This window comes from Aethalodelphis obliquidens, unplaced genomic scaffold, assembly GCF_003676395.1.
Source record: "Aethalodelphis obliquidens isolate GAN/ISIS:26980383/991018 unplaced genomic scaffold, ASM367639v1 scaffold78, whole genome shotgun sequence".
NCBI classification, from domain to species: Eukaryota; Metazoa; Chordata; class Mammalia; order Artiodactyla; family Delphinidae; genus Aethalodelphis; species Aethalodelphis obliquidens.
The window spans coordinates 5,567,669-5,593,841 of NW_020838022.1; the positions used below are offsets into that span (position 1 = coordinate 5,567,669).

Sequence of the window (26,173 nt, forward strand, 5' to 3'; positions counted from 1 at the left end):
TATCTTCCGTGACATCCCTGTGATTCTGCGTGACTCAAGGTTGCTGTGTAACAGCTGAAACGATGTCTTTTTCTCTCCTGCTCGCAAAAGCCAAGAAGAGGGAGAGTATCTATAATAGGGGTAACCTGCAACCCACCACACCCCCAAACCCCCTAGCAGGTTTTCACTGATAGCAAGTTTCTTTGAACACAACACAACTTTTTGCAACATGCCACAGTTGGGAACCGCTGTCGAAGATGTGTTCTAGGAGAATAAGTAGATCATTTGGTAGTAGAGGGTTCCTCTTGGAGAGGGATGAGAAGATTGGTGGGGCCAGTGGGAATCCAAAAAGTTAAGACTTGATCTTGCAGGCAATTGGAGGTTCCTGAGTAGGAAAGCAACAGGAGTTAAGTGGTGGTTTGCAGGGTGCTTCACAAGCCGGAAATCCTGGAAGCTGGGGCGTCCATTGGACTACTGCAGTGAACTAGACCGGAGAGATGAAGACCTGAGCTGAGTCAGTGGCAGTGGGAATGGAAAGGAATAAACAGGCACAAGAAGGCTTGTGACGGATTAGATATGCGTGGGTGAGCAAGGAGGGAGAGGGGTCAAGAGATAAGGCAGGTTTCCTTCTTTAATTCTATGTTGCAGAGATATAAACTAAAATGATCTTGCAGCCCCAGGACTCAGTATCCTATTGGTGGAAAGGAGACAGTCCAGAGGGTGCTGAAGGGCAGAGAAAACCCAGGCTTAGACTTAGACATTTGCACAACATGGTTCCTAAGATATTAATACAGTCTTTTTTTTTTTTTTTTTTTTGGCCACACCTCGCGGCTTGTGAGATCTTAGTTCCCCTACCAGGGATTGAACCCGGGCCCACGGCAGTGAGAGTGCAGAGTGCCAACCACTGGCCCACCAGGGAATTCCCTACAGTCTTTTCTTTTTTTTTAAAGCCGAGCTATTTGGGTAGGCTGCTGCACTGTTTTCAGATCCTAGGCTAAGTGATTAGACATGCAAACATGCTGCTATCTGGATTTAGGACTTGATTCTCGCTCATTACAAGTGGGTGTCCCAGCGATAGGGAGCAGCCGGTGATAGGGAGCTCTTGGTGAGTTACTCCCCTTGGCATCTCATCAGCCAATAACTAGAATGTTTGCAGTGACTAAGAAAAGATTTTTTCAAACCTGACGTTGAGGTCGTATGATAGATTGTATGCCCCATGCCTCTGGGTGCAGGCTTCTTAAGGGCAGGGGTTTTGGTTTTCTTCACGGCTGTATTCCCAACAGAGAACAGAGCCTGTCACTTAGTAGGTGCTCAATAAATAATTGTTGGATGAGAAAATAAAGCCAGGGATCACAAGTGCCTGGTTCACCGCTGTAGCCCAGTGCTGTGCGCCATGCTGATTGAATTGAGTTGAAGTGCGTTGGACAGCATTTGTGCTGGTGATCCAAAATTTATTTGGTTTTCTATGCTGTGAAATACAGGAAAATCATGTTCAGTTGGTAACTCTTTACATGGAATATTAAGCAGTAACAAAATTATATTCGTTCTTTTGCCAGTGATGATCTGGAACGATTTATGGAAAATCAAGGTGCATCTAGCCCAGGTATCCTCATTTTAACAACAAGTCTCAGCAAACCTTTCATGCGACTGGAAAAGTATGTTACTCTCTTGCAAGAGTTGGAACGGCATATGGAGGTAAGGAAAGGCGAGCTATTTTAAGCTCCTGTACAAAGGATGAGCCTCTGCTCTGGAGGAAGCAGCCAGTACCGCCTCCAAACTAGCCTTACTGAGGAGTTCAGAAAAAACCCGGGTTTCAAAATTTACTTGATCCAGTCTTCCCTCTTCCCGGGCTTTTAGTTTTCCTCTTTATGCAGCAAAATAAGAATGGGACATTCTTTTTTTTTTTCCCCCCTCTGAAGATTGTTTTTTACTTATTTTTACTTATTTTTTCCAGCTTTATTGAGGTATGATTGGCCAATAAAAATTGTACATATTTAGGTTGTACAACGTGATTTTTTAAAGGTGTACAATGTGATGATTTAATATACACATACATTGTAAAATCATGACCACAATCACGTTAATTAACACATCCATCACCTCACATACCTACCTTTTTTTTAGTGAGAACTTTCAAGATCTTTTCTTTTCTTTTCTTTTTTTTAAGCAACTTTGAAGTATACAATACAGTATTATCGACTATAGTCACCATGCTGTACATTAGATCCCCAGGACTTATTCATCTAATAACTGAAAGATACCCATACTTTACTATTAAATATTCATGATCATTCTCCGTCCCCTCTCTTCTCCCAGCCCCGGTCCTGTTGCTTCCTCAAGTCTCTGCTCACTGGTTGACTTAGGTTTGCTTCTGCCCTCTCATCTGTAGATGGTGGTTCTACAGAGAAATCTTCCACCAAGAAACCTTCTGTTGCTCTGATATATGAACCAGCTTTCTTGTGGGAGCTAAACAAAGCAGAACAGCATCAGAAAATGTACAGAACATTTTTCATTATAGACAGGAATGTTTATCCCTAGAGCACTGTGGTCCAGCTTTATGACTCTGGATTACAATGGAAGATTCTGGTATTTCTTTAAAGATGAATAAATGGGTCCAGTCTCAGTTTCTCTGTTTACGCAGCCATACATCTCCATCAAAGCCCCCTCACATTTTTTGTTTAAAAATGCACAGTTTACTTGCAACAGCTGCAGCATAGCTATCACCTTTTCTAAATATTCAGATTTGCACTGAGGCCTGAGGATTGAATATTTTTGCCTCAAGAGCCCAAATCCTCTTTATTAGAAGCCCATCAGCAGGGGTAGCTTCTCGAGCCGCTCTTGTGTGATGGAGCATGGGGGATGGGGATGGGTGAGGAGGGCCCGAGGGGGGAAGCTGCGTTTACCCTACTTGTTCTTCCTGTGTCTGGGGAAAGGTTTTGAGGTTTGAAAGGGTTTGATTATCTTTAAAGAGAAAGGTTGCAGGAAGGTGTTGACCTCTGGATGGCTTTCCAAAAGCTAAACCTGTTCACCGAACCGTTTGTGGTTTGCCCCTCCTTGTTTATCACAAAAATCCAGAAACGCCTGGCCCCAGTTTCTGGAACTGCTCAGTGCTGAAGTGCAAACAGACACTTCATTTGAGGAAATAAAATCCCAGGTGCTCCCACTGCTTGCATCCTCTGTCCTGGCCCTTTTTGTCTCAGAGCCCGTTTCTTCTCCTCCTCCGCTGGTGCTGGTGGTCACCTGCCTTTGGCTGCCTTTCATTTCCCACCATCAGATAATACGTATCCTGAGAACAGGTTCACCATCTGGTGAGACACTTTATCCAGCTTTCTGATCACTGAGTATGGCTGCTGGCTCCTGGCAGAGTAGAACTTGAACTTCTCAACGATCAGCCGATTTGCAGAAGGATACATTTATAAAGGAGTACAACCTTTCTTTTCAGAAGCAGTGCTGCTCTTGGCTTGGGTCAGAGCCTTAGTCTACTCAGCTCTGTATTTTATCACCCAAAGCTGATCAAACAGCAGATTTTGTCTTCCTTTTACTGCTGCTGAATTCCAGAGGTTAGCTGGACATCTCCCGCAAGGAGCCCTACTTTCCCTTCATAAAGAGTTATGCAGATGTGGATCCCTCAAAGCCATTTTGAACCTGTCCACTTTTCAGGGTTGTGAGTACCGTGGAATTGCAGACCAAATATAATCAGCTTGCTTAAGAAGGAGCACATGGTATGAGACCTGGAATTTTTTCCCGTCTGCCATGTTGAGTCTGCTGAAAGAAGATGGAGGCGGTGTAGGAAATGAGATTGGATTGAGTTCTCTCTAACCACCACTCTGTTTCTACAATTCCCTACCTCTTGTCATTTACTAACAACATGACCTAATGATGCCCCCCCACATAATTATTATTTATTATCCACGGTATAAAAGCAAAAAGGCAAATGGGAACTCTTGCCTCGGTAACTGTACCTAGTATGTTGTTACCAAATATATAATGTGTTCCCAGCCATCTTAATTTCTTCATCACCTAATCATTAGAGGTGCTGAGATTCCAAATGCTCAAATGCTGTTTTATTTTTTAATCTTCAAGTTAGCATACGGTAAAACTGACTTTTTTCTTTTGGGGTACAGGTCTATGACTTTTAACATGTGTATAGATTCGAGTTACCACCACTACTGTCTCGATACAGAACAATTCCATCATCCCTCAAAATGCCTTCTTTGGATCCCTTTGCAGCCACACCCTCCTCCCACCCCTAAGCCCTGCAATCACTGCTCTGTTCTCCTTTAATATTGTTTTAAAATGTATTCCTTTAATAGGACACGCATCCCGATCACCAGGATATTCTGAAAGCCATCATAGCATTCAAAACTCTCATGGTAGGTGACGCTCTAAAATTATAACTCTCCATTTTGTATGCTTTGTTCCTAAAAGCGTGACTTGTGTGTAATGTTTCTTTCCTTCTGCAAAGGTCTCTAGAGTGGAAACAATAAGCTCTAGTGACCGTATCGCAGTGATTGTTTCATTTACTGTTGTCTTCCAAACATCATGCTTACCTGTGAAAGGTTGCCAGGCTGAGGGTGTAAAGCACTCATTTGAAGTCTCTGCCACATTAAGCATGGCTGTGTAGGTGGGGGGTTTCCTTTTGTCTCTTTGTCTTTACCCCCGTGTTACTCACCTTATGTCTGTGCAACTCGTCCTTCACTGATCGGCATCAATACCGGATTCGTCTACTTATGCCGAAAGGTGTGAGTCTGTTCTTTGCATATGAAAAAGAAATCCTTCATCAAATCTAGAAGGAAAAAGAAACCCGACTAAAATACAATTGCTGTATATAGAGTGCTATCAAAGTTACCTTTTATCTTGAATCTCGAGCACAATGGCTTAGTGTCCTCTTGAACCCACTGAGGTAAAACTGCTTGGTGGCATTTTAGGAGGAAAGAAAAGGTTATTTGGGGTGATTGATTAAGTTGAGCTTAATTTTAGACATTTCTGTAGTACTCCAAGTGATGGGGATCAACGTTTAGTTATTGATTCTTGCTGTAAGGTTGTTATGCAACATTCACCGTCACCTCGTTTTTATTGCTGTCGAAAGATCTGTACCTGACGTGCCCACAGTTAAACAGCAAGTTGAAGACCAGAGTGTAAGGTATCAGGTTAAAACTGCTGTTGTAGGTAAAAAATGGTGGAATATTGGCAGTTTGACATGGTTCAACCTAATGGAACAGCCCACTGAAACCCATGACATTTATAATTATTTGTATCCCTTCTCTTTTTTCCTATGTAAATTGAGTATAAAATGTCTCATTTGAAAAATGATATTTCATTCTAATCATTTTACATGTTGTAAAACTTGCTTTGACGGTTATAGTATACTTATTCCCATTCTAGGCCTCAAAAATATGTGTACAATGAATTTATTTCCTCAAGTTTCCATTTACCTGAAAGGGGCAGCAGAGCTTTTATAGAAAACATGCCCCAAAACACTATGATAGTCATTAGGAAACAGGAACATAACTAACCATATGCTTATTTTCATACTCAGTTTGGAGTGAATACTGTTAAATTATTTTAAGATAACTTCACATTTTCTGAAGCAGTGAGATATATATGTATATAGTATATACTGTGTACAAATATATAGTAGTCATACCCCACGTGTTATTTCTTGGCTTGTATTTTCAGTTTGTATTTGTGAAATTCAGTTGTATCCCTTTTTCCAATCCTTTTAGGGATAAAAATTAGCTTAGTACTTTTTCATAGCAATCTACTACTGGTCCCCAAACAAAGTATAGGGCAGTGCCTGTGTTTCATTATAAGATCAGTTTGATTCACTGCGGCAGAAGGAGTTTAATTTTCTCTTTTTCGATAACTCTTGGAGTCATTTTGTAAAGTAAGATGTCACTTGGTTGGAAACTGAGTTAGAAAAATAAAATTGCTTTGTAACAAAGCACGATTTATGCAAAGGTAGGCAAGATGGAGAGGAGCTGGAGCGAGCAGGGACGCCGAGCAGCAGATCTGAACCTACTGGTCCTGTTTGATGTGATTCTGCTACTTGTCTTCCCTTACTCCTTGTGGGGAGGGAGAGGCAACCCCCTTCCTTCTACCACTTTATCTTGATGTTTTGCAAAATGAGAAATGGCTCCTCCTTACAAAATGTTTAGGGGCTGAAGGCTAGAGATTTAAGGTAGTGAATCTTTCCGTCTGTCCGGAACGGACCAGGTGATGGGACTCGTGGTGAGAATAGGGACTCAGCGGAAATCTGATAGTCAAGAGCCGCTTCTTACTTTAGCCTTGTTTTAGGTCTGTTTCAGAAGAATTCCTATTTCAGTATGTTCTGCTTTGGTTCTGTAGGGGCAGTGCCAAGACCTCAGAAAGAGAAAACAGCTGGAGTTGCAGATACTTTCGGAACCTATTCAGGCATGGGAAGGGGAGGATATTAAAACCTTGGGAAATGTGATCTTTATGTCGCAAGTAATGGTGCAGTATGGAACATGTGAGGTAAGAGGTTTCAAATCTCAACACCCTTTCTTCCGTCTTTTATATATTTCTTCCTTTATTTCTTCTTCCATCAAGGTCAAATGCTCAGACTTTTCGCATCAGAAACTGAGCACCTGTTCTTTGCCCAGCCCTCTGCTTGGTGCTGTGGGAGCAGTTAAGAGAAAAGAACAGCCATGATCTCTGCCTTCAAAGAACTCATTAGAGACAGATTAAAACCCAAGCTGCAGCTAGAAAACAAACCAAAATAGTCAATGCCATATCATGCCATCCCTACAATAGATTCCACAGAAGTTCAGAGAAGGGAGAGACCAAGAAAAGACTGTATGCAGATAGGACTTGAGGAGGGGGCCGTGAAGAGAGAGGGGGAAGATTTTGTAAGGGAGAGGTCATTCTTATCTCAGGAGAGAGCAAGGATGTGACCTTTTTTCTTCAGCACACTGAGCCAGCCAGTTTATTAGGAGCAGAGGAAGCATCCTGGGCAGAGTGAAAGAGCAAATTCATTGGGTTCAAGAGAGGCAGGTTGTGAAGAACCTCGGATGTCAGCCAAGGATATTTCAGCTGGACTCAGCAGGAAACCATGCGAGGCCTGAGTAGTAGAGAAACAGGGGTGAAACGAAAGGGGCGTTTCGTTGTGACAGTGACAACCTGACAGCTGTGTATGTCAGCTAAACTGGAGGGGATGGGGCTAGAGACAGGCCATCTGGGTTGGAAAGTGGTAAGTACCCCCCAGGAAGGTGGTGGCAGAGAGAACGAAACTTAAGGGGCAAATATGAGACCTGTTTAGAAGGGAAAGCCTGTAGGAAGTGGTGAGCCAGAGGCTAGAGGAAATGACGGATGTCATTTCAGACCTGGTAACTTTCAAGTGATGGTGGGTATCCAGGAGGAGATGACTTGTAGGCAGCTGTTGAAACGGTATAGAAATGTGGGTAGGAGGTCAGAGTTAGAGGCAGAGGTTTACATGCCCCTGACAGATGTGCCTTCTTGGGAAGTAAATATCCAGAGAGAAGCACAGAAGCCTGAAGATGGATTATGTCTTTTAGGAAGGGAGCGGGGTGGGGGAAGAAGGTTGATTACATCACCTGGTGTGATTTATGGGGTATTACCATCGTCTTCTCCCTCCCCAAACATCTTCCTCTACTCCCTGACAGGTCTCTGTCAGAGATTCCTTACTGTGGTTACCAAAGGGGAAAGCGGGGAGGGATAAATTAGGAGTTTGGGATTAACAGATTCAAACCACTATACATAAAATAGATAAACAACAAGAACCTACTATATAGCACAGGGAACCATATTCAATATCTTGTAATAACCTAAAATGAAAAGAATCTGAAAAAGAATATGTATCTGAATTACTTTGCTGTACACTTGCAGCATTGTAAATCAACTATACTTCAATTTAAAAATTGGGAAAAAAAAGCAATCTCATTTAAAATGCAGATACCCTGTGGAAGGTTAATGCAGCGACTCTAACAGTCTTTCATACCTTTGGGATAAACCTCTTGGGTAAAGCAAGGATGAATCAGTGCCGGAAAAAGACGAAGCAGGGACTCCCTGGCTGTGCAGTGGTTAAGACTACACGCTTTCAGTGCAGGAGGCTGGGGTTCGATCCCTGGTCGGGGAACCAAGATCTCGCATGCTGCACGGCGAGGCCAAAAGATTAAAAAAAGACAAAGCAGAAGATAGAGGAGAATCAGGGGAGTGTGGTGTGTCGTGGAAATTCTAGGAGGAGCATTTGAAAATGGTCAGCCTGCTGAGTGCTGCAGAAGGGTCAGAGGTCAAAGAGTATGGAGACTGGGAAGAAGCCATTGGATTTCTCTAGAAGGCAGTGATTGAAGACTTTGAGAGAGCAGCAGGGGTGCAGTTAGAGAGGATCAATGGGGAGAAAACAAAGGCAGCAAGTAATTTGGCAATAAAATGTCAAGAAATAGGGTGTTATGGCTAAGGCGCCACAGGGGGCAAGTGAAAGCTTATGAAATGGACAGGAGATGTACATATGCTAAAGGCAGCAGAAAAAGCCAGTTAGACAGGAGAGGCAGCTGGAAGCAAGAGCAGGAGATGAGACCAAGCAAGAGAAATATGTGAGAGAACGCAGAACACTTGTTAGAAAAATTAGCCTTGAAAGTTGCTCTTCTCGAGCGGGAGAAAGGAGACGGAGCCAGGCATGAGGATAATTGTAGCTAAGATGGCCGGATGCACGAGCCCAGTGCAATCTTTGGCATCTACTCACTGCATGTCTAAGGGGTTCAGAGAAGCCTTCGTGTGTAAAATTTCCTTTAGTGCCATTTTAAAAAGTGTTTCCTTCTTTGTTTTATATGGGTATAATAATTATTGTGTAGTTATTGATTAACGGTAATTTTAGGAAGAGTTTACCATACATGTTAGGGCATAATAAATTTCCTATCACCTGAAAACCCCTTTATTTGGCCACTTTTCAAAGTAAAATCATTTTCACTTTGAGAACATTGAGACTTACATTGTGCTCTGGTTGCACCTTGGGCAGGAAGGCATTAACTGTGTGACTTTTCAGGCTTACATGCTTGGGAAACAAGCATGGTTGTTTGTATTTAACTCTTATGTATAGGAAGGACACAGATAAACTGGGGGCCTATATCCATTTTCAAAGTAAAATTAAATGCGTTTTATACTTTTAAGTTGGATATCCTTTTTTTAAAAAAAAAAATCACTGTGGGGGCTTCCCTGGTGGCGCAGTGGTTGGGAGTCCGCCTGCCGATGCAGGGGACGCGGGTTCGTGCCCCGGTCCGGGAGGATCCCGCATGCTGCGGAGCGGCTGGGCCCGTGAGCCATGGCCGTTAAGCCTGCGTGTCCGGAGCCTGTGCACCGCAGCGGGAGAGGCCGCAGCGGTGAGAGGCCCATGTACTGAAAAAAAAAAATTACTGTGTTTCATTGCCTTATATAAGATCTATGTTACAAAAATGATTCCAGAAATTCTTAATAAGCAAAATGTGCAATTTATATTTTTCATTTAATCTTTTTCCTTCCACTTCAGGAAAAAGAGGAGCGGTACCTCATGTTATTTTCAAGTGTCTTGATAATGTTATCTGCAAGTCCTCGGATGAGTGGCTTTATCTATCAGGTTAGTAGATTTCATATAAAGCAAATAGCAAGACCCGTAATGAAAACAGGTTTCCATCCAGATGCAATATTTCCACTCCGGCATTAAAAGCTCCAGCCAGAAAAGACAGAATGTTCTGTCTGACCCTTCATGTAATTAAACAGTTTATAAGAGCAGATGTTCCTTCTCTCAGAGGTGTATGTGTTAGCATAATGAGTTTATCCTGAATGTCCACTGCTCTGGTTATAAGCTAGATTATGAATGTGTAAATAGAAATTGAAGTCTGCAACTAGATGAATTAGCAACAGAATTTTCCAGGCCCATATCATATCATTATTGCTGAGAAAATATAAAGTTGAGACTTGCCCCTATGGTTGTCTTATTACAGTCACATCACGTGACTCAAGTTTCTGAGATGGAAGTCATTCAGCTCCTTAGGAAATTCAACTTCCTTTAGTCTGCTCCCAAAACACGGAGTACTGTAAGTTACTGTTGCCTATATCCTATCTTGGCCTAGCGATTACTAATTTTCATGAAATTCGAGTTTCTACTTTGTTTTCTGATGATCAGGAAAATGTGTTAGAAAAGTAAACTGTGATTAAATCCTGACCTTATGGTTTAGGGTGTGTTAGCAAAACACAACCCCCATTTTCCCCTTGCTTTCTTGTCTGATTAAAATTTAAAGTGGGGAAACATATTATCTATTGACAGACCAAAGAAATATGTCTCTCCATAATTCACCAGTGATTCCTAAGAGGGTCAGAAAATCTAACAAATAAGCAGAGACATGTATAACCACAGAATTAATGGGGATATTCTTTTTCTGGTAGGGAAAAATACCAATAGCAGGAATGGTGGTGACTAGATTAGATGAAATTGAAGGGAATGACTACACATTTGAAATCACTGGTAGGTAATTTTCTCTTCTTCATGTAGCTACTTCAAATTCTTTTTGAAATGCAGTGGGGTTGAAATAAATAAGTGCTATTATTTTCTGTTATAAAATCCGTGAGCAAGTTTTACATGGGCATGGCAAAGCATATTACATTTCCTGGGTTAATTAGTCTACAGCAATAGCAGGGAAACCTCCTGGTCATTCAAAAGCCTCGGCTTTGCCATTAGTTTCAATCTTCTCTTGTATAAGAGCTATTTGTTAGAGCTAAGAAATAACAAAATGGACCGATGTAAATGTAATTTTCTCTCCCTTCTGTCGTCTGTTCCCTGGTGGCAGAGGAGCCATTTTATCACCAGCCTATGAATTAGCAAGATTTGGGTGTGTTTTTAAAAAGTGCTGAAAAGCCGTGAAACTTTCTTCACAAATTGAGCAAAATGCCACACCTCCATAATGCTCTGTGACATTTTGGCCTCTTGTCCCTTTTTCCAAACCTGTTTGATACCCACCTGATGGTTGCACTTTTTGCACTGACACGACACGATGGCTAACACTGGGATGCTGGCCGCAGGCTTTACCCCCTTCTTTCCCAATAGGGAGCCCGAGATTTGGTGTTGGCCCAGAGATTGGAACCAGTCTTAGTTGGATCTTGCTGCTTCTTTTTTTTTTTTTTTGCGGTACGCGGGCCTCTCACCGTTGTGGCCTCTCCCATTGCGGAGCACAGGCTCCGGCCCGTGCAGGCTCAGCGGCCATGGCTCCCGGGCCCAGCCGCTCCGCGGCATGTGGGATCTTCCCGGACCGGGGCACGAACCCGTGTCCCCTGCATCAGCAGGCAGACTCTCAACCACTGCGCCACCAGGGAAGCCCTTGCTTCATCTTTGATATTGGGTAAAGCAATACAATATTCTCATTTTAGACTATGAACTAGATGGACCCTGTGCTTACATTTTTGGATTGGGAGTTTGTTTAGCGTGAAGTTTTCTACTACTTCCAAGATTCTGTAAGTGGTAGAAATCCAGGATGGTTTTATAAACCAGATATGAGCATTTATGTCTTTACTTTATTATCAGAGCTTATCTGTTCCTGATAGAGAAGTTTCAACAGGGTTAGCTCATAGGTATGAAAACGCCTGAAAATAGACACCCAAGTCCTAGCTGCAATGAAGTGTGTTTATGAATGAGGCAAGCTCAAGCTCCTCCTTGCCTTTTGTTTCCAAATGCTCCTGATCGGGTGATGCAGGTAACATAGTAGAGAGAATTGTGGTCCACTGCGGCAACAACCAAGGCTTCCAGGATTGGCTGGAGCATCTGTACAGGCTGATCAGAGGACCCGCCTCTTGCAGTTCCTTATCCAAAACATCATCATCATCTTGTAGTGCTCATTCCGTAAGTACTCCATCTGTCCTGTCCAGGGATTATTGAGTCTCTTGTCAAATCTTGCCTGCTGAGGACTTACAAGAAGTGGTGAGCATGCCCTTAGCCTTTGCATAGTCTGTATTTGTAGGGTTTGAAGTACAGTCAAACCTCACTAATTCTGGTTTCTTGTTATGGAGGGAGACCCATCCCAATGAACAGAGTTTGACTTAGAGGTGTGCAGCTTTGTCTGACAGTATTAAGGTACTCCAACTAACTGCTAGCAAAGTTTTTCTGGCCAGAAGTCCTGCTAAGATGTTTTAATGATAAACAGCATTTATTTTAATCAGCAACCACTACGTTCTTTTTAATAATGTGCTAAGTCAAAGGAAATAGTTTACCTTCGTGAGTACTTGAACATCTCCATGCAATCTCATTTATGCATCACATTCCCTCAGTAACCTTTAAGGGTGAACTTTGAGCGTTGTCTCCTTCCATTTTATCATAAATTTAGAGTTCACGGAATTTGAATTGATGAGATTTTACTGTACTTGCCGAGTGAGATTGAAGATGTGCTGTGTTGTCTGTTAACACTCAAACCTGTGATGCCCAAATTCCAGTTTTGAGCACAGTGTGTGGTGGAAAGAACAAGGGCTTTTGGCATCAGATCTGGGTTCAAATCTTGGCTTTGCCAATTGCTGGCTGGTTACTTCACTTTGCTAAAGTTTGTCTTAAGTTCTTCTCAGGAAATAACCTATTTAAGTGCCTAACTGAGTGCCACACACATGACCAAACTCATTAAATGTTGACTGTTACTCCACTTTCCTCCCTTAGAGGGGAGAAAACACCTAACTTGAATGAAATTCCAGGACAGAGGGAGGGCAGGATCATGGGATGTGGAGTGAGTTTTGTGCTGTTCCTTAGAGACCCCAGAGTCTTGACTGGAAAGCGCCAGTTCTCCAACTGGAGACTTGTTTTCCCGTCTTTTCCTTTCCGGGGCTGCCTTTGCGGATGCAACAAAGCTATTGCTGTTCTCTCAGTGTGTGGCCCAGGGGGTCGGGTTCAGATGGCAGATTGCCAACATCTCATCAGACATTCTCCCAGTCTTTTAGCTCTACTGGACAGCCCCGAGGACCCTTGGAGCCTCCTCAAATTATAAAACCGTGGAGCTTAAGTTGTCTGCGACCTGCACCTCCACTTAGACCATCAGCAGCGCTAGGTTATAAAGAGGTAATTTTGCTACATATGGTATAAAATGCTTCAGACAAGCTGATTTCGTAGCTTATTACAAAGAGTTCTGTGGGCATGTGCTAGAATTGATGATAGGTGATACATGTCAGTCAATCTCGAATTGCTAGACTCAGTGATTTTTTAAAATTAATTTTCCATTTCCGCATTGTCCATCTACACATATTTCTTGAATATCCACAAGGTTTCTGTGCACTGCCTGAGTTTCCCTGGTCTCCCCCTGGAGTGCCTCTGGCTTGCCTTTATGATTATATGATAATTCTATAAATAGGTCATGATGTACACACATCTCAAACAAATGCCACTTCGTTAGCATTGAATTGCTAACCAAGCAGTCCCAACTCTGCATTTGGAATCATTTTGATCTCTTAAACCAAATCAGTAAAAGTCTTATGGGACCAAGCCATGGGTCTGAACTATGAAAGTCTGAATTATTTGCTGCAGTGGAAAGAGAAAAAGAATTTAGTGAAAGGAGTGTCTTTTAAAAAGAGGCTTTTAAGCGACAACCCTAGAGAACAGCTGATATTTGGGTAGAATGCGGATTTCAAGGTGTTTTTTTTTTTTTTTTTTTTTTTTTTTTTTTTTTTTTTTTGTCTAGAAGTGGCAGTCAGGAAATGTCAGTCACTATCTTCCATAACTGTGCAGAGCATTACCTTTTCCATCCAAACGGTGGTTTGTTTTTTTTTTTTTTCCCCCTAACAAGTTTCTCATCATTTCAGCTTTCGGAAAAGATCCTCATATATTAGTAACTATTCTTTAAATAGGTCTTACCGAGTGAAGATTTAAGTCTGTGACAATTATGAGACGTGTGTTAGAATTATGGTGCAAAGGCAGCATATATTTTTGTGTCAAATGTGTGTTTTGATGAGTGGCGCAGACTTAGCTCAATTTTGAGTTTTTGATTTAAAACACCATGCTTCACTTAATTGTTTCACTTAATTGTTGCCTCCAGTTCTTAGTGCAGTAAAAGTAGGACAATATTTGGATATGGGAGGATTTTTTGATCCTTTTAACCTGACATGATAGGAGAAATAATCCTTGAGCCAAATCTTTATTATGTACCTCTATTCAGAATTTGGCCAGGAAACAGCCCCACAGGTTGGCTTTGGAAATTGACCAGTGATTCCTGCAGTTATCCAATTCTCTCCTCTGATTACCTAAATCAGGAGTGCCACTTCATAGTTACCTAAGTCCCCTTTTTAATGATGGATATTTTGTAATTGTCAGTTACTAAGTTCAAATTAAGGTGAGCTTTGAAGGGTAAAGTTGACTTAATCCTTCACAGAACTAATCCATTAAAACTAAGGCATGATCACTTTGTTTCTGCTGGGAGATGTGTAGTTCAGTTATTTTCAGCATTTGTTTTTCTGCACAGAACTGTATTCCTTGGGCTTTTGCATGATGATATTGCATCTGAAACTAATGTGGGAAACATGATGATATTCTCTCTGTGTAATTTATGATAACACTAACATTTCAAATGTTGTTTTAGAATTATTGATAAATGGATTTGGTCATTATAACCATCGACCTCTCACGCTCATCTTCTCTTTCTTTACATATTCACTTTAGAGGATGTCTTATATCTTAAAGGTAAGGGTAGAACAATATCTTTGGCGTACAGTGACATCATATAATGCTGTGCTGTAACCTTTGATGAATGAAGCTTTCCTTTATGCTTGTTTTGTCCCTTGTTACAATTGGTGGCTAAAATATGAAGATACAATTCTGACATGTAAGTACTTTCTTCAGAAAAGTAGGCTCCTGTGAAATATGTGTGAAAATGTCATCTTCTAATGCCTCTAAAATGTCTGTTTTCCGTGGGGTTTTTTATATGCTCTTTCTATTTTTCCTGTTATTTTTGTCACATGTGAATTTTTCATGTCTGTCTGTTTTCAAGTCTAAGTGGATCACTGAGGCTAAGTGGAAGAAATTAAATTCTTTGTTGCAGTTATTTTTAAGGTAGTGATTGTTAACCATGCATCCTGTATATACATTGCATGGGAGATTGGAATAAGATGATCACTGTTTACTTGGGTACTTAATGAGCACCTTTTTAGACCTGCTGGTTATTCATATGGCAAAGGCAAATCCAATAATTCATCTCTCTTTTTTCTACTAATTAAAAATATAACTTTATAGATGTATGTTTAAGCTTGCTGTAGGTACGCTATGCCTAACCCCAAATTATTTATCAGGAAATCCTTCATTTGGCTCTTCTCTCTGACTACAGGGAATTTACTTAGTCTCTCTGCCTTAATTTTCCTGTCTCACAAATGGAAATTGATATTCTTCTTTGTGGAACTGTCGCTAAGGAGAATTTATTTAAATAGTTTTGAAGCTCTTCAAAAAGTGGTCCATACCCCATTAATAGTTACAATTGTTATTTCATTCCCTTAAAGCTGTATCAGTGGGGAATATAAACCAAGTTAGGAAATACTGTTATTTCTCTAGGATTGACATCCATTACTTTCTCTGCAGATGGTACCCTAAAGGCATTTGGCCTCCTGGAGAAGCAGCCGTATCTGCAGTAGGCCCACACCATTCTTATTCCCATCTCTATGGCAATTGAGAGGACAATAGCATTGCCTCGGTTTCATTTAACCTTTTAGAGTTTATTGGAACCATTTTTATTGTGTATAGTATTAAATCCTGATACCCTCCTAAATGAGACTGTCAAAAATAAGAGAGAGCCATTCTATTTAATTTCATTTGCTTTTTTAATTTGTGTTTTGGGGAAATTTTTAATTCATAAAGAAACCTCTATCCTTACAGGAATCTGGTAAAAGCCCCAAAACGATGAAGAAGTTTCTTCACAAAAGAAAGACCGAAAGAAAGCCATCGGAGGAGGAATATGTCATCCGCAAAAGTATGTGTTTCGTACTTTTAGAAAGTTGGTTATGGATGAGGAATTTTTTGAAAGAAGAGGATTCGAGCAGTATGTTCTCAGCATCACCTTTGACATAAAGAAAAATGCATGGGAAGGCTTGGCCGCCACCTCTCAGCTTTTGCAATAAGCTGTCTCCTGCTGCTTTTCATGTTGTCTTAGGCAGACAAACCATCTATATAGTTTTCATGTTGAACATTTGGCTCTACCTGGTTTAGAACCACTAAAGGGACCCATTTGCTATGGAGACATTTTTTTCTTCCCTCTTAGTTTCTAACACCTGAGATACTTGCCTTTACTGAGATCGACTAAATAGGCCCAAAGCCTGAGATCCTCTGGAATTTTAATGTTCAGTGATGTTCTCAGTTAGTCAAGGAGGCAGCCTGCTGGCATATAGAAACAGGGCTGGGTTTAGAGGCAGGCTGCAAAGTCGGTCAGCCAATCGATACGCACACATTTGCCTCTCTGGGAACAAGGTACTCTGGGACACACATGAAGGAGTAAGTGATGTATCACCAAGGGGTGACAGAGCTGTGTGTATCAGTCCGAAATACAGTCTGGATAAATCTTTGCTGGACTCTAGCTTCTGGTTCCCCTACCCCTCACCTCACCCCTGGATGTGCACAGCAGCGTGTTAACAGTCATTTCTAGAATGAGTTGGAGGGGGTTGGGGGAATGAGAGGGAGAATCAGTGACTAGGCTGGCTGGTTGGGAAAAAATGGGTGGGATTAATGGTGGAAAGCTTCCTAGAGAAAGTGAGCCTTGAAATTTGATGGAGAGGAAGGGTGTGGTGTATGGGATGAGAACTGAGGCCAGCGCCAAGCCCAGGGCTGGCCTTGTAGCCTCCGAGACACTGGCAGGACCCTCCAATTTCGAACTCCAAGTGGCTTCTGGAGCAGGCCACTCTCGGTGCTGAACTCACTGGTGCCCCATCCCTTTCCCAAGGTGGATGTGTCTCTGCTCCACCATGCCAGCCGGTCAGCTTTTTGTCCTGCCTTTCGTTAAGGCCACTGGTCAGAGAAGCCAGTGCCTGGCACCCGAGCGCACTGCATCATTTCGAGGGTCCGGAGGCATGTGTCTCCTGAGGAGTCACGATTCGTTACACTTGACAGGTACGGCCGCTCTGGAAGAGGACGCTCAGATTCTGAAAGTGATCGAAGCCTACTGTACCAGTGCCAACCTTCAACAAGGCCACGGCTCAAGTAGGTTCCCCCAAACCACTTTCTCTAATGAGTGATGTTTCTTTGCTACTGCTCACTGCCTCTTAGAAAAAGAGAACAGCAACCCAGATGGGCTGCAGGGTGTGTGAAGCAGGTGACTTGCAGCAGAGGGGCGGGCACAGGGCTGCATCTTTCAGATAAGCTGCTTTTAGCTACCAAGCGGTTTGTTTACCCACTGTTTCTTTTCACCCAGAGACAAAGAGAGATGCAAGAGTAAAAAAGTTGGAGGTGATAGAAATGAAAATAAATTTTTTTTTAAAGTCACTCTCCTTTGAAGTACGCAGATACCTTCACCAACACTAGTTAAAGAGCCCAGAGAGTTCCTGTGTCTGTGAACTGATGCTAATCTCTTCTTATAGGCAGATTTGGAAAGGAAGTCAAAATACTATCTTTGATCAGCTGCATATTTAAGCAAACAGAGCTTCACCAAACTCAAGTTTCAGAGTTGCTCTGAAAATCTGGAAACGTAGCTGCTTAGCAGGGCCTTTTGAGAATGTCTGCAATTTATCAGGGAGCCATTAGGTGAGGGTATTTCCCCCAACAACTTTCAGGCTACAAACTGAAAGCGAGATAATACTTTCTGATTCATCCTTGTGCTTTTAGAAAAGCCAGGTCACATCGCTTATGTCCTTGGTCTTTCATTATTATGGGCATTCAGGATAGCGGGTGTGAGGGTCTTGCATCTGTGTAGGAGATAAGCTCTCCATAATGTTCCATCTGGACAGCCACTGAGGCCTGGCTTGAGTGTGGGCAGGGCTTCCTCAGTGGACTGCCCTGACCGATGCTTCCAAAGTAACATGTCTCTCAGGTCGTCATGGGGAAAGCATTCTATGTGGAAGTTGACACATTTGACTCTGAAGGGGGGACTGTCACACCTTCTGCTTCTCAGACCAAACCTGCCTCTGGCTTTGGGCATGCCCAGCCCTGATAACAAGGTTCGAGGAGTCAGGAAAAGAAAGTGAGAGCAGTTTTTATTGCAAAAACGAGGAAAGAGAGGGGGGCAAGGAGACGCCAGAAGCAGCAGCCCTCATACGAAATCCGACCTCACCTCCCGCCACCTCCTGTCCTCACACTGACAGAGACGGGAGATTTGCTCAGAGGTGCGGGCAGGCATTCTGGCCTCAAGAACCTCATTTTCCCCCACCCCCGTCCTCCCTGGCCTCCCTTTTTTGTGTGGAAAGTGTCTAGCATAGTGCTTGGCACGTGGTAAGCGTTTTCGCATCCTGGTGACCGACACCCTCCATCCCTCTCCAGCCAGAAGTCCTGCACCCATAGAAGCGGCCGCTATTGTTTCTCGCTGCATCCAGTCGGTTGGTTAGTCGGCCAGCCTGCTATGCACTTATTAAGCACCTACGAAGTACTGGGCCCCGAGGAAGGCAGGGACACATCCACCTCGGGAAAGGGATGGAGGTTGAGTGAAGGCACTGAGTGTTCACAACTGGAAGGAACTTGGCTTAGAAGAGAGGAAGCCAGTGGCTCTGAGAGGAAGGATCCAGAAGGGACGGGGAGGTTGCAGGTGCAGGAGAGCTGTCTGGTCAGGTCCCATGGCTGCTCTGTCACCTCTTCCATCCCAGAGCCTGGAGATGGTGAGCGGAGAGCAGTAAGGACGCCTGCATCTTTGCTGCTGTTGTGTTCATCTCCCCAACGCCCCCTCTACCCTCCATCAAAATGGTCTTCACCGACCCTGCTTCACCGTGTAGGATGGTAAAGAGAACAAATGGGAGTGAGTGATGCTTCTGAGGCCCTTTAAGCATGCTGCGTCCCAGTGCAGTGCTACGTTCTGCATGATTTTTACTCAAATACAAAACCCACAGGGTGTGGCATGCCGTTCCCCAGAGACGCGCAGGGAGGAATGGTCGCTGGCTGGCTCTTTGCTCTGGAAGAGGCAAAACAGGAAAAGATGGGGTCTTGGTTGAGGACAATTCTCACAGCAGCCTTTTCACATTGTGTTTCTGAATACAAAATGTGCCCCCGGCCCCCAGGATGGAATCAGTGTATTTGGCCATTTCGAATTTCTCCCGTCAGGAGGATTTCGTCAGCAGATGTTGGATGACTACTCTCGGGGCGCCAGGCAGCCGGATGCCGTCAACAAAGACCCCTCAAAAACCACAGTAGAAAGGAGCTAACCCCCAACAAATAGTCTCCCCTAGTAAACTCCCTCCCTCGCCTCTTGCCGCCCTTGTCTGTAGGTGCTCGCAAGGATTCCGTTCCCCAAGTCTTACTCCCCGAGGAAGAGAAACTCATCATTGAAGAAACCAGAAGCAACGGCCAGACCATCATTGAAGAAAAGTGCGTAGAGCGGGCTAAACCTTTTCTGATTTTTCTGGGGGCTGGAAAGAAGGTTCTGGCAGGGCAACGTGGCTGTGGCCAAGCCTGCACGGAAGGACAGTCCCTCCTCATCTGAGAATGTGGCCCTCTTGGCTGACTGTACAGTTGGGAGCCTGGGGAGGGCTGCCCGCCACAAAGGGAAGGGGAAAGGAGAGGCAGAGGAGGTCAGGAAGGGACTTCAGGGCACGCAAGAATACCACTCCACATGCGGTTTGGAGGCATTGGGAAGGCCATGGCACCAATTCCCTTGCCCAGAGGGATGCCTCTCACATTTATTGACTCAGGCACTGGATTTTCACATACTTGACCTCATTTAAACTCCTACCGCAATCCTGGGAGATAAACGTTACTTTCACCACTGTTACAGATGAGGAAACTGAGATTCAGGGAAATTATGTCCCTGACTTAGCTTTGCACAATAGTGAGGGTGACCTAACGGGGGAAAATCAGGTTAAGTACTTGTATATACTTGAGTCATTTCTGAAGTCAGGCCTAAATTTGCATAGGACAGCGTGTTTCACAGTGCTTGGCATCGTCAATGTATTTTTCCATCTGGTGTATGAAGTGATACGACCAAGTGGTACAGCACTTGGGCTCAAGAGAATAACAGCCCTGATTCAACTCCAGATTCTGGTACTTGTTAGCCGTGTGACCTGGAGCAAGTTCCATCACCTCTCTGTGCCTCAGTTTCCTCATCTGTAAAATGGGTATGATAGTAATACTTTCAGAGTTTTTGTGAGGTTAAATGGAATAAGAAGTACAAAGGCTAGCACATGATAATTACTCAATAAATGATGATCGTTATAATTACTATTATTATAGCTATATTAACCCCTACAATGACTTTATAAGGTTTTCAGGGAATGTGATATTATCCCCATTTTGTATGTGAAGAAAATAAGACCAAGAGAGGATGAGAAGAAAACTGGTTACCTAAGGTTAGAGGACTGGCAAGTCGTAGGGTCAGAACTGGAGCCCAGATCTCCAATGTCCTTGTCCAGGGAGAGAGCCAGAGAGGAAATGACTCTTCCACAGTTCTGCCAAGGCGCTTTATCCTGTTTTGGAATATATGGAATCTTTTAGAAATAATGCCCCTGACTTTGTGTTTGTGTCATGTACGATGGTGTAGGGTCAGATAGGTGAGAAGGGCAATGCCATAGCACAGATAGCGTAGGATAGGCAGGGCCTGGTGACACCTCTCATTACAATATGTCAGGTGATGGTCCTTCCTGCCCCCAAGAGAGAAATCAAACCTTATGAGGAGCCCTAGTCTCTTTTTTTTCTTGACTTTTCTTTCTTTCTTTTTTTTTACATCTTTATTGGAGTATAATTACTTTACAATGGTGTGTTAGTTTCTGCTTTATAACAAAGTGAATCAGCTATACATACATATGTATATATATATATATATATATATATATATATATATATATATATCCCCATATCTCCTCCCTCTTGCATCTCCCTTCCTCCACCCTCCCTATCCCACCCCTCTAGGTGGTCATAAAGCACCGAGCTGATCTCCCTGTGCTATGCGGCTGCTTCCCACTAGCTATCTATTTTACGTTTGGTAGTGTATCCATGCCACTCTCTCGCTTTGTCACAGCTTACCCTTCCCCCCCATTTTCTTTTTATTTATTTTTAAAAATTGAAGTAGAGTCGATGTACTGTATTATATAAGTTACAGGTGTACAATACACTAGTCTGTTTTATTTTTTTAGTACTTGCCTAAGCTGGGAAGCAAGCAGCAGAGGAGGAGGGAAGTGTAGAAAACGTGCGGTGACACGGTGTTAGAAAGAGCTTGTGTGATGCTGGTTGTTAGCCCATAAAAATGAGAAACACAAGGACCATCCATAGCAGTATCTCTTCCGATTCACCAGCAAGACCACCGCTTTTCAGGATCTGTATTTCTATAAAACTGCTTTTCTTCTTAAGTATCACTTAACAATATCTCAGTGCCATCTATTAATCTATGAACTTTATCTTTGTGTTCTAGGAGCCTTGTCGATACTGTTTATGCCTTGAAGGATGAGGTCAAAGAGCTGAAACAGGTAATGAAATTCAAAAGTCGTTTTCTCAGATCCTAACGGGCCTGCTCCCTCTTCCCTGCTGTGCACTGGTAGATGCCCTCAGGAGAAGGCCAGGAGCAAGGTGGTGAGGTGGGGGTTCTTAGTTCCCTTGTGTCAGCCAGGTGGGTTTTGTTGATTTTACCACGTGGCCTTGGGTTTCAATTTCTGCAGCTTGCCTATATACCTATTCAGGGATTTACAGTAGGATCACAAACTTAGTTACAACTTCATGTTCCCTGACTTTTGCAAACAGAATTTAAGAAAAGATAAGTCAGTCATGAGCATGTAAGTGTAAACAGAACCATAAATCATGATTCGTGGGCTCCTCTGCAGATCTGATCCAGTGCTCCATGAGGGACACTCTCCCTTGGGTTTGAGGACTGACTGTACCTGGTGACAGGGTAAAGGATGGATTGAAGGGAGAGAGACCAGAGGCTGGAAGACCACTTAGGAGGTTATTATAAAACTCAGGGTGAGACGTGATAAAGTCCTGAGCTGAGGAGGGAGAGCCGCTCAGGCTACGGAGGAGGGACACAGATGTAAAGGAAGGCACATCGCAGAGTTAGAGCCTTTGGAAAATGGCGCCATGATGTGGGGATTAAGAAAGAACCAGGGATGGAAGATGAGTCTTTTTACCTGGGGATCTACTTTGTTTTTTTGTTTTTTAATTGAGGTATAGTTAGTTTACAATGTGGTGCCAATCTCTGCTGTACAGCAAAGTGACTCAGTTATACACATAGAGACATTCTTGTTTCCTATTCTTTTCCATTATGATTTATTACAGGATATTGAATATAGTTCCCTGTGCTATATAGTAGGACCTTGTTGTTTATCCATCCTATATATAATAGTTTACATCTGCTAATCCCAAACTCCCTGTCCTTCCCTCCCTCAATCCCCCTCCCCTTGGCAACCACAAGTTTGTTCTCTATGTCTGTGAGTCTGTTTCATAGGTAGGTTCATTTGTGTCATATTTTAGATTCCACATATAAGTGATGTCATATGATATTTGTCTTTCTCTTTCTGACTTACTCCACTTAGTATGATAATCTCTACTTGCATCCATGTTGCTGCAGATGGCATTATTTCATTCTTTTTTATGGCTGAGTAATATTCCATTGTATATATGCACCACATCTTCTTTATCCATTCATCTGTTGATGGACACTTAGGTTGTTTCCATGTTTTGGCTCTTGTGAATATTGCTGCTATGAACATAGGGGTACACATATCTTTTTGAATTATAGTTTTGTCTGGGTATATGTCCAGGAGTGGGATCCCTGGATCATATGGTGGTTCTATTTTCAGTTTTTTGAGGAACATCCATGCTGTTTTCCATAGTGGCTGCACCAACTGACATTCCCACCAACAGTGTAGGGGTGTTGGGTATCTACTTTGATATGGTGGTGCCCTTCACGGAAATCAAGAGCCACAGGAGGAAGAGAAGTTTGGGGGGTGGGGGAGAGATTGAGTTCACTTTAGGGCGTAATGAGTCCGAGGTGCTTGTGACACATCTAAGCTGGCATTGGGGACTGTGGACCTGGTGCTCATGAGCTGAGATGAGGTCAGTACCAGAGAGACAGGGGAGGCACCCATGTAGTTATTTGAGTTGAAAGAGAAGAGACACTAAGTGAAAAGTGTGTTGAATTAGAAGAGGGCCAGGGCCAGAGCCCTAGAGAATGCTTGTATTATATCTCAAGGGATGGTCAGCGAGAAGTAGAACAATCAAGAGGCTGCCTTGTCTTAGAAGCTGAGGGAGAGGAACTTGAGGCAGGAAAGTGTTGTCACTGCCAAGAGACCGAGCAGGAGGGGCCCTGAGGCGGGGTCCCTTTGTTTGGTAACCAACCAACCTTTTCCCACCATAGGAGAATAAAAGAATGAAGCAGTGCCTGGAAGAAGAGTTGAAATCAAGAAGGGACCTAGAAAAGCTGGTCCGGAGGCTGTTGAAGCAAACTGATGAGTGTATGCGGGCCGAGTCCAGTAGCAAGCCCTCCATTCTCCCATAACCATCACAGTGCGGCTGGAGGGTGCCCGCAGGGCATCGGGAAGTGTCCAGCTGAGTGATCTGACTCAGCTTGCTCACTTCTCTGGTTTTTATTTCGTATCTTAGTGTCTCTCTCTCTCTCTCTCTTTCTCTCTCTCTCTCTCTCTCTCTCTCTCTCTCTCTCTCTCTCTCTGTTTGGTTCAGTGTTTGTTGTTGTTTGGTTATTGGTTGGTTGGTTATTTTTTTTTAACAGAGGTCAAAGCAAGAGGGGGTGAACATCTCCCCAGTCTTTTCCATTCAGTAAGCAAAGGGAAGCTAATGTAGGCAAATGACTTACATGGCCTTCAGATGGCTTTCAATTCATAGTGCCTCTTTACCAGCCATTATCTCGGGTCACTCTTTTTGGGCTGGCTGCTGTCCCAAAGTGGCCGGCCATGGCTTATTAAATGTGAACTTGACTTTCTCCCCCAATGCTTTCCTGTTCCTGGCAGCCCCTCAGTACCTGATTTACTGAAGGCAACACTTCTGGAACTCCAACTGGCGTAGGGTGAAAGGCTAACACAGTTTGCCCAGTGATCCAGCTGCCCTTCCCTGGGCCGTCCTCAATGCACACTTTTTTTTAATGACTACCCTATTTTGTCTATAAGACCAAGAAAACTGTAGTGCCCTCCCTCCTTTCGTGTTGGTTTACATTTTAACTCTGGGACAGAAGCTCTGGTCACCCATGCCAACACCAAATCCATTAGCAAATTGCACTGGACAGTCCTCCCCTTCAGTAGCAGAGTTGCCCATCTCTTGCCAGTGCATGGTAGGTTTTGTCCCTAACCTTCTGCCTTGCGTGCAAGTTTTCTATTTCCGCAGTGCTTTTAGCCAAGCATACCAAGCGGTGTGTCAACTGGTGTGTCTGTGCTTTGCTTTTTAAAAATACAGACTGTGAGCACTTACTTTTTTCTACATGACATATTCAAATTGCGACTTCTCATCCTTCAGTCCACACTTGAGGAGATGTTGTGCCCTAGCAGACAGCTTTAATTCCCTTGATTGCTCTACCATATATGCTGTGAGAAGCTGTGATAGTCACCAGCCTCTTCGAGTAGGACTCTAAGCATTATTTGCAGAAACGTGCTGTTGGCCCAGTTTGGATAGCCGGAAAGAAAGGGCCGCTCTAGTAGCTGTGTGCTGGCTACTAGTGAAGCTGATTATTTGGAACTGGTTGACTCAAGTTGCTTGTTGAATCAAACCCTCGCCTTTGTAAGCATCTGGGAAATTAGAACTGTGATAAGCCAGGTTTAGAAGAGGGTCACAGGAGGGCAACACACATCCAAATTCAGCACAGTTGAAAGTTGGCCTGGGGCTGTAGGACAGAGCAGTGCAACCTGCCCCTGTCTGTCCCAAAGACGGGAAGTTTGGCCAGGTGGAGGAGATCGCTGGAAAGAGAGGCCAAGGACCGGTGGACTGAGCAAAGTCGTCTCCCACATACATTTGATGGGTGCCTATAAATGTGGGTTTTGTGAATGTTGTTTAGGAACCAAACTTGAAGCTTGAACTCCCCAGCTTGTTAAGCCCTTTTCCTTTCTAGTACAGGGTGGGTCTCAGTTCCCATAACTACATGGTACGGGGCTGTTGACTGCTTGCTGCACAGCAGAAATGACACCGTCCACGGGAAATGGACTGTTCCTGCAGACCAATCTCAGCCAGCCACACCCAGCTGTCTTTGGAAGCCGAAGACCGAACAAGATTGCTAGGAATGGCTGTTGTTCTGTTTATAGCCCAACAGTTTAGAGATGCTGTCCTTCATCTCCAAATGGAAAACAACAGTAACAGCAACACAGATCATAGCATCTGCCCTGTCTGTGGTTAGTCAATGGCTTGCAATAAATGTGCAAACTATATCCATAGGAAACATTTTTGTGATTACAAAGTACTTTAGTTGATAAGGTATATAGGATTGCTTAAAATATTGAAAGGTCTTTATTTTAAAGAGACGTGTCCATATGCATGTTTTGGGGACGTGGCCCTTCTGATGAGAGGCCCTGTGTACTCTGGGTAATGTAGCTCGTGCAGAGTGGTGTCCGCGCTCCCACTCGATAATCCTATATGGGAAATGAAGCCATGTTAACCTGACGGCAGTGTCTCCATAGTTGTGTTGTTTACAGTACTCTATAAATGGGTCCCTGTTACTCTGTAGTCAAACTGCTGCCCTTCGAGGCCTTTCAGTTCCTCTTCTGTCATGTCCCTTCTTACACAGCTCAAATTTTCTAACTTGTTTTTATTTTGAAGACTTTTAAACTGGACATTTTCAATAAATAAGAATAACAATGCTTTATAAAATAAGTCCTGTGTTTCTTCTTCATTTTCTTTTTCTTTCTTTCCTTTTTTTTTTTTGCTAGCTGGTGTGCAGAAAGATTTCTCATGTTGTGTCAGCTTCCTCTTCTGTTTCCCTCATTAGCTATCCATGCTCATCAGGCCCCTGAACCAGCTTCTACCTTTTTCACTCAGGCCAGATGATATTTGTTCCCCACTTTAAAGAGATAATACATCTCTTGAGAGAGAACCTTCTGTAACTTCTCCACCCCTCTCCTCCTGCCCCCAACCTATAAATTGTCTGTACCTCTTCTCACCATTTTCCTTCCAATATAAGAGAAA

The 26,173-nt window shown here is 43.3% G+C and overlaps 1 protein-coding gene across 8 annotated transcripts in view; it reads left to right on the forward strand.

The window, feature by feature from the left end:
- ARHGEF6 (Rac/Cdc42 guanine nucleotide exchange factor 6) overlaps nt 1-25,861 on the forward strand; it is a 119,490-nt gene extending 93,629 nt beyond the window's left edge. For 3 of the 8 annotated variants that reach the window (XM_027092496.1, XM_027092501.1, XM_027092500.1), the window contains 13 exons: nt 1,536-1,674; nt 4,293-4,352; nt 6,328-6,474; nt 9,482-9,568; nt 10,378-10,456; nt 11,679-11,824; nt 12,884-13,021; nt 14,612-14,632; nt 15,815-15,908; nt 17,039-17,128; nt 19,336-19,435; nt 21,471-21,525; nt 23,409-25,861. In XM_027092496.1, the coding sequence (XP_026948297.1) occupies nt 1,536-1,674; nt 4,293-4,352; nt 6,328-6,474; nt 9,482-9,568; nt 10,378-10,456; nt 11,679-11,824; nt 12,884-13,021; nt 14,612-14,632; nt 15,815-15,908; nt 17,039-17,128; nt 19,336-19,435; nt 21,471-21,525; nt 23,409-23,549 (1,297 nt within the window). In that variant the 3' untranslated portion in view covers nt 23,550-25,861. The other 5 variants (XM_027092493.1, XM_027092499.1, XM_027092494.1 and 2 more) reach the window with 4 other exon arrangements.
- Nucleotides 25,862-26,173: the final 312 nt, after the last annotated feature.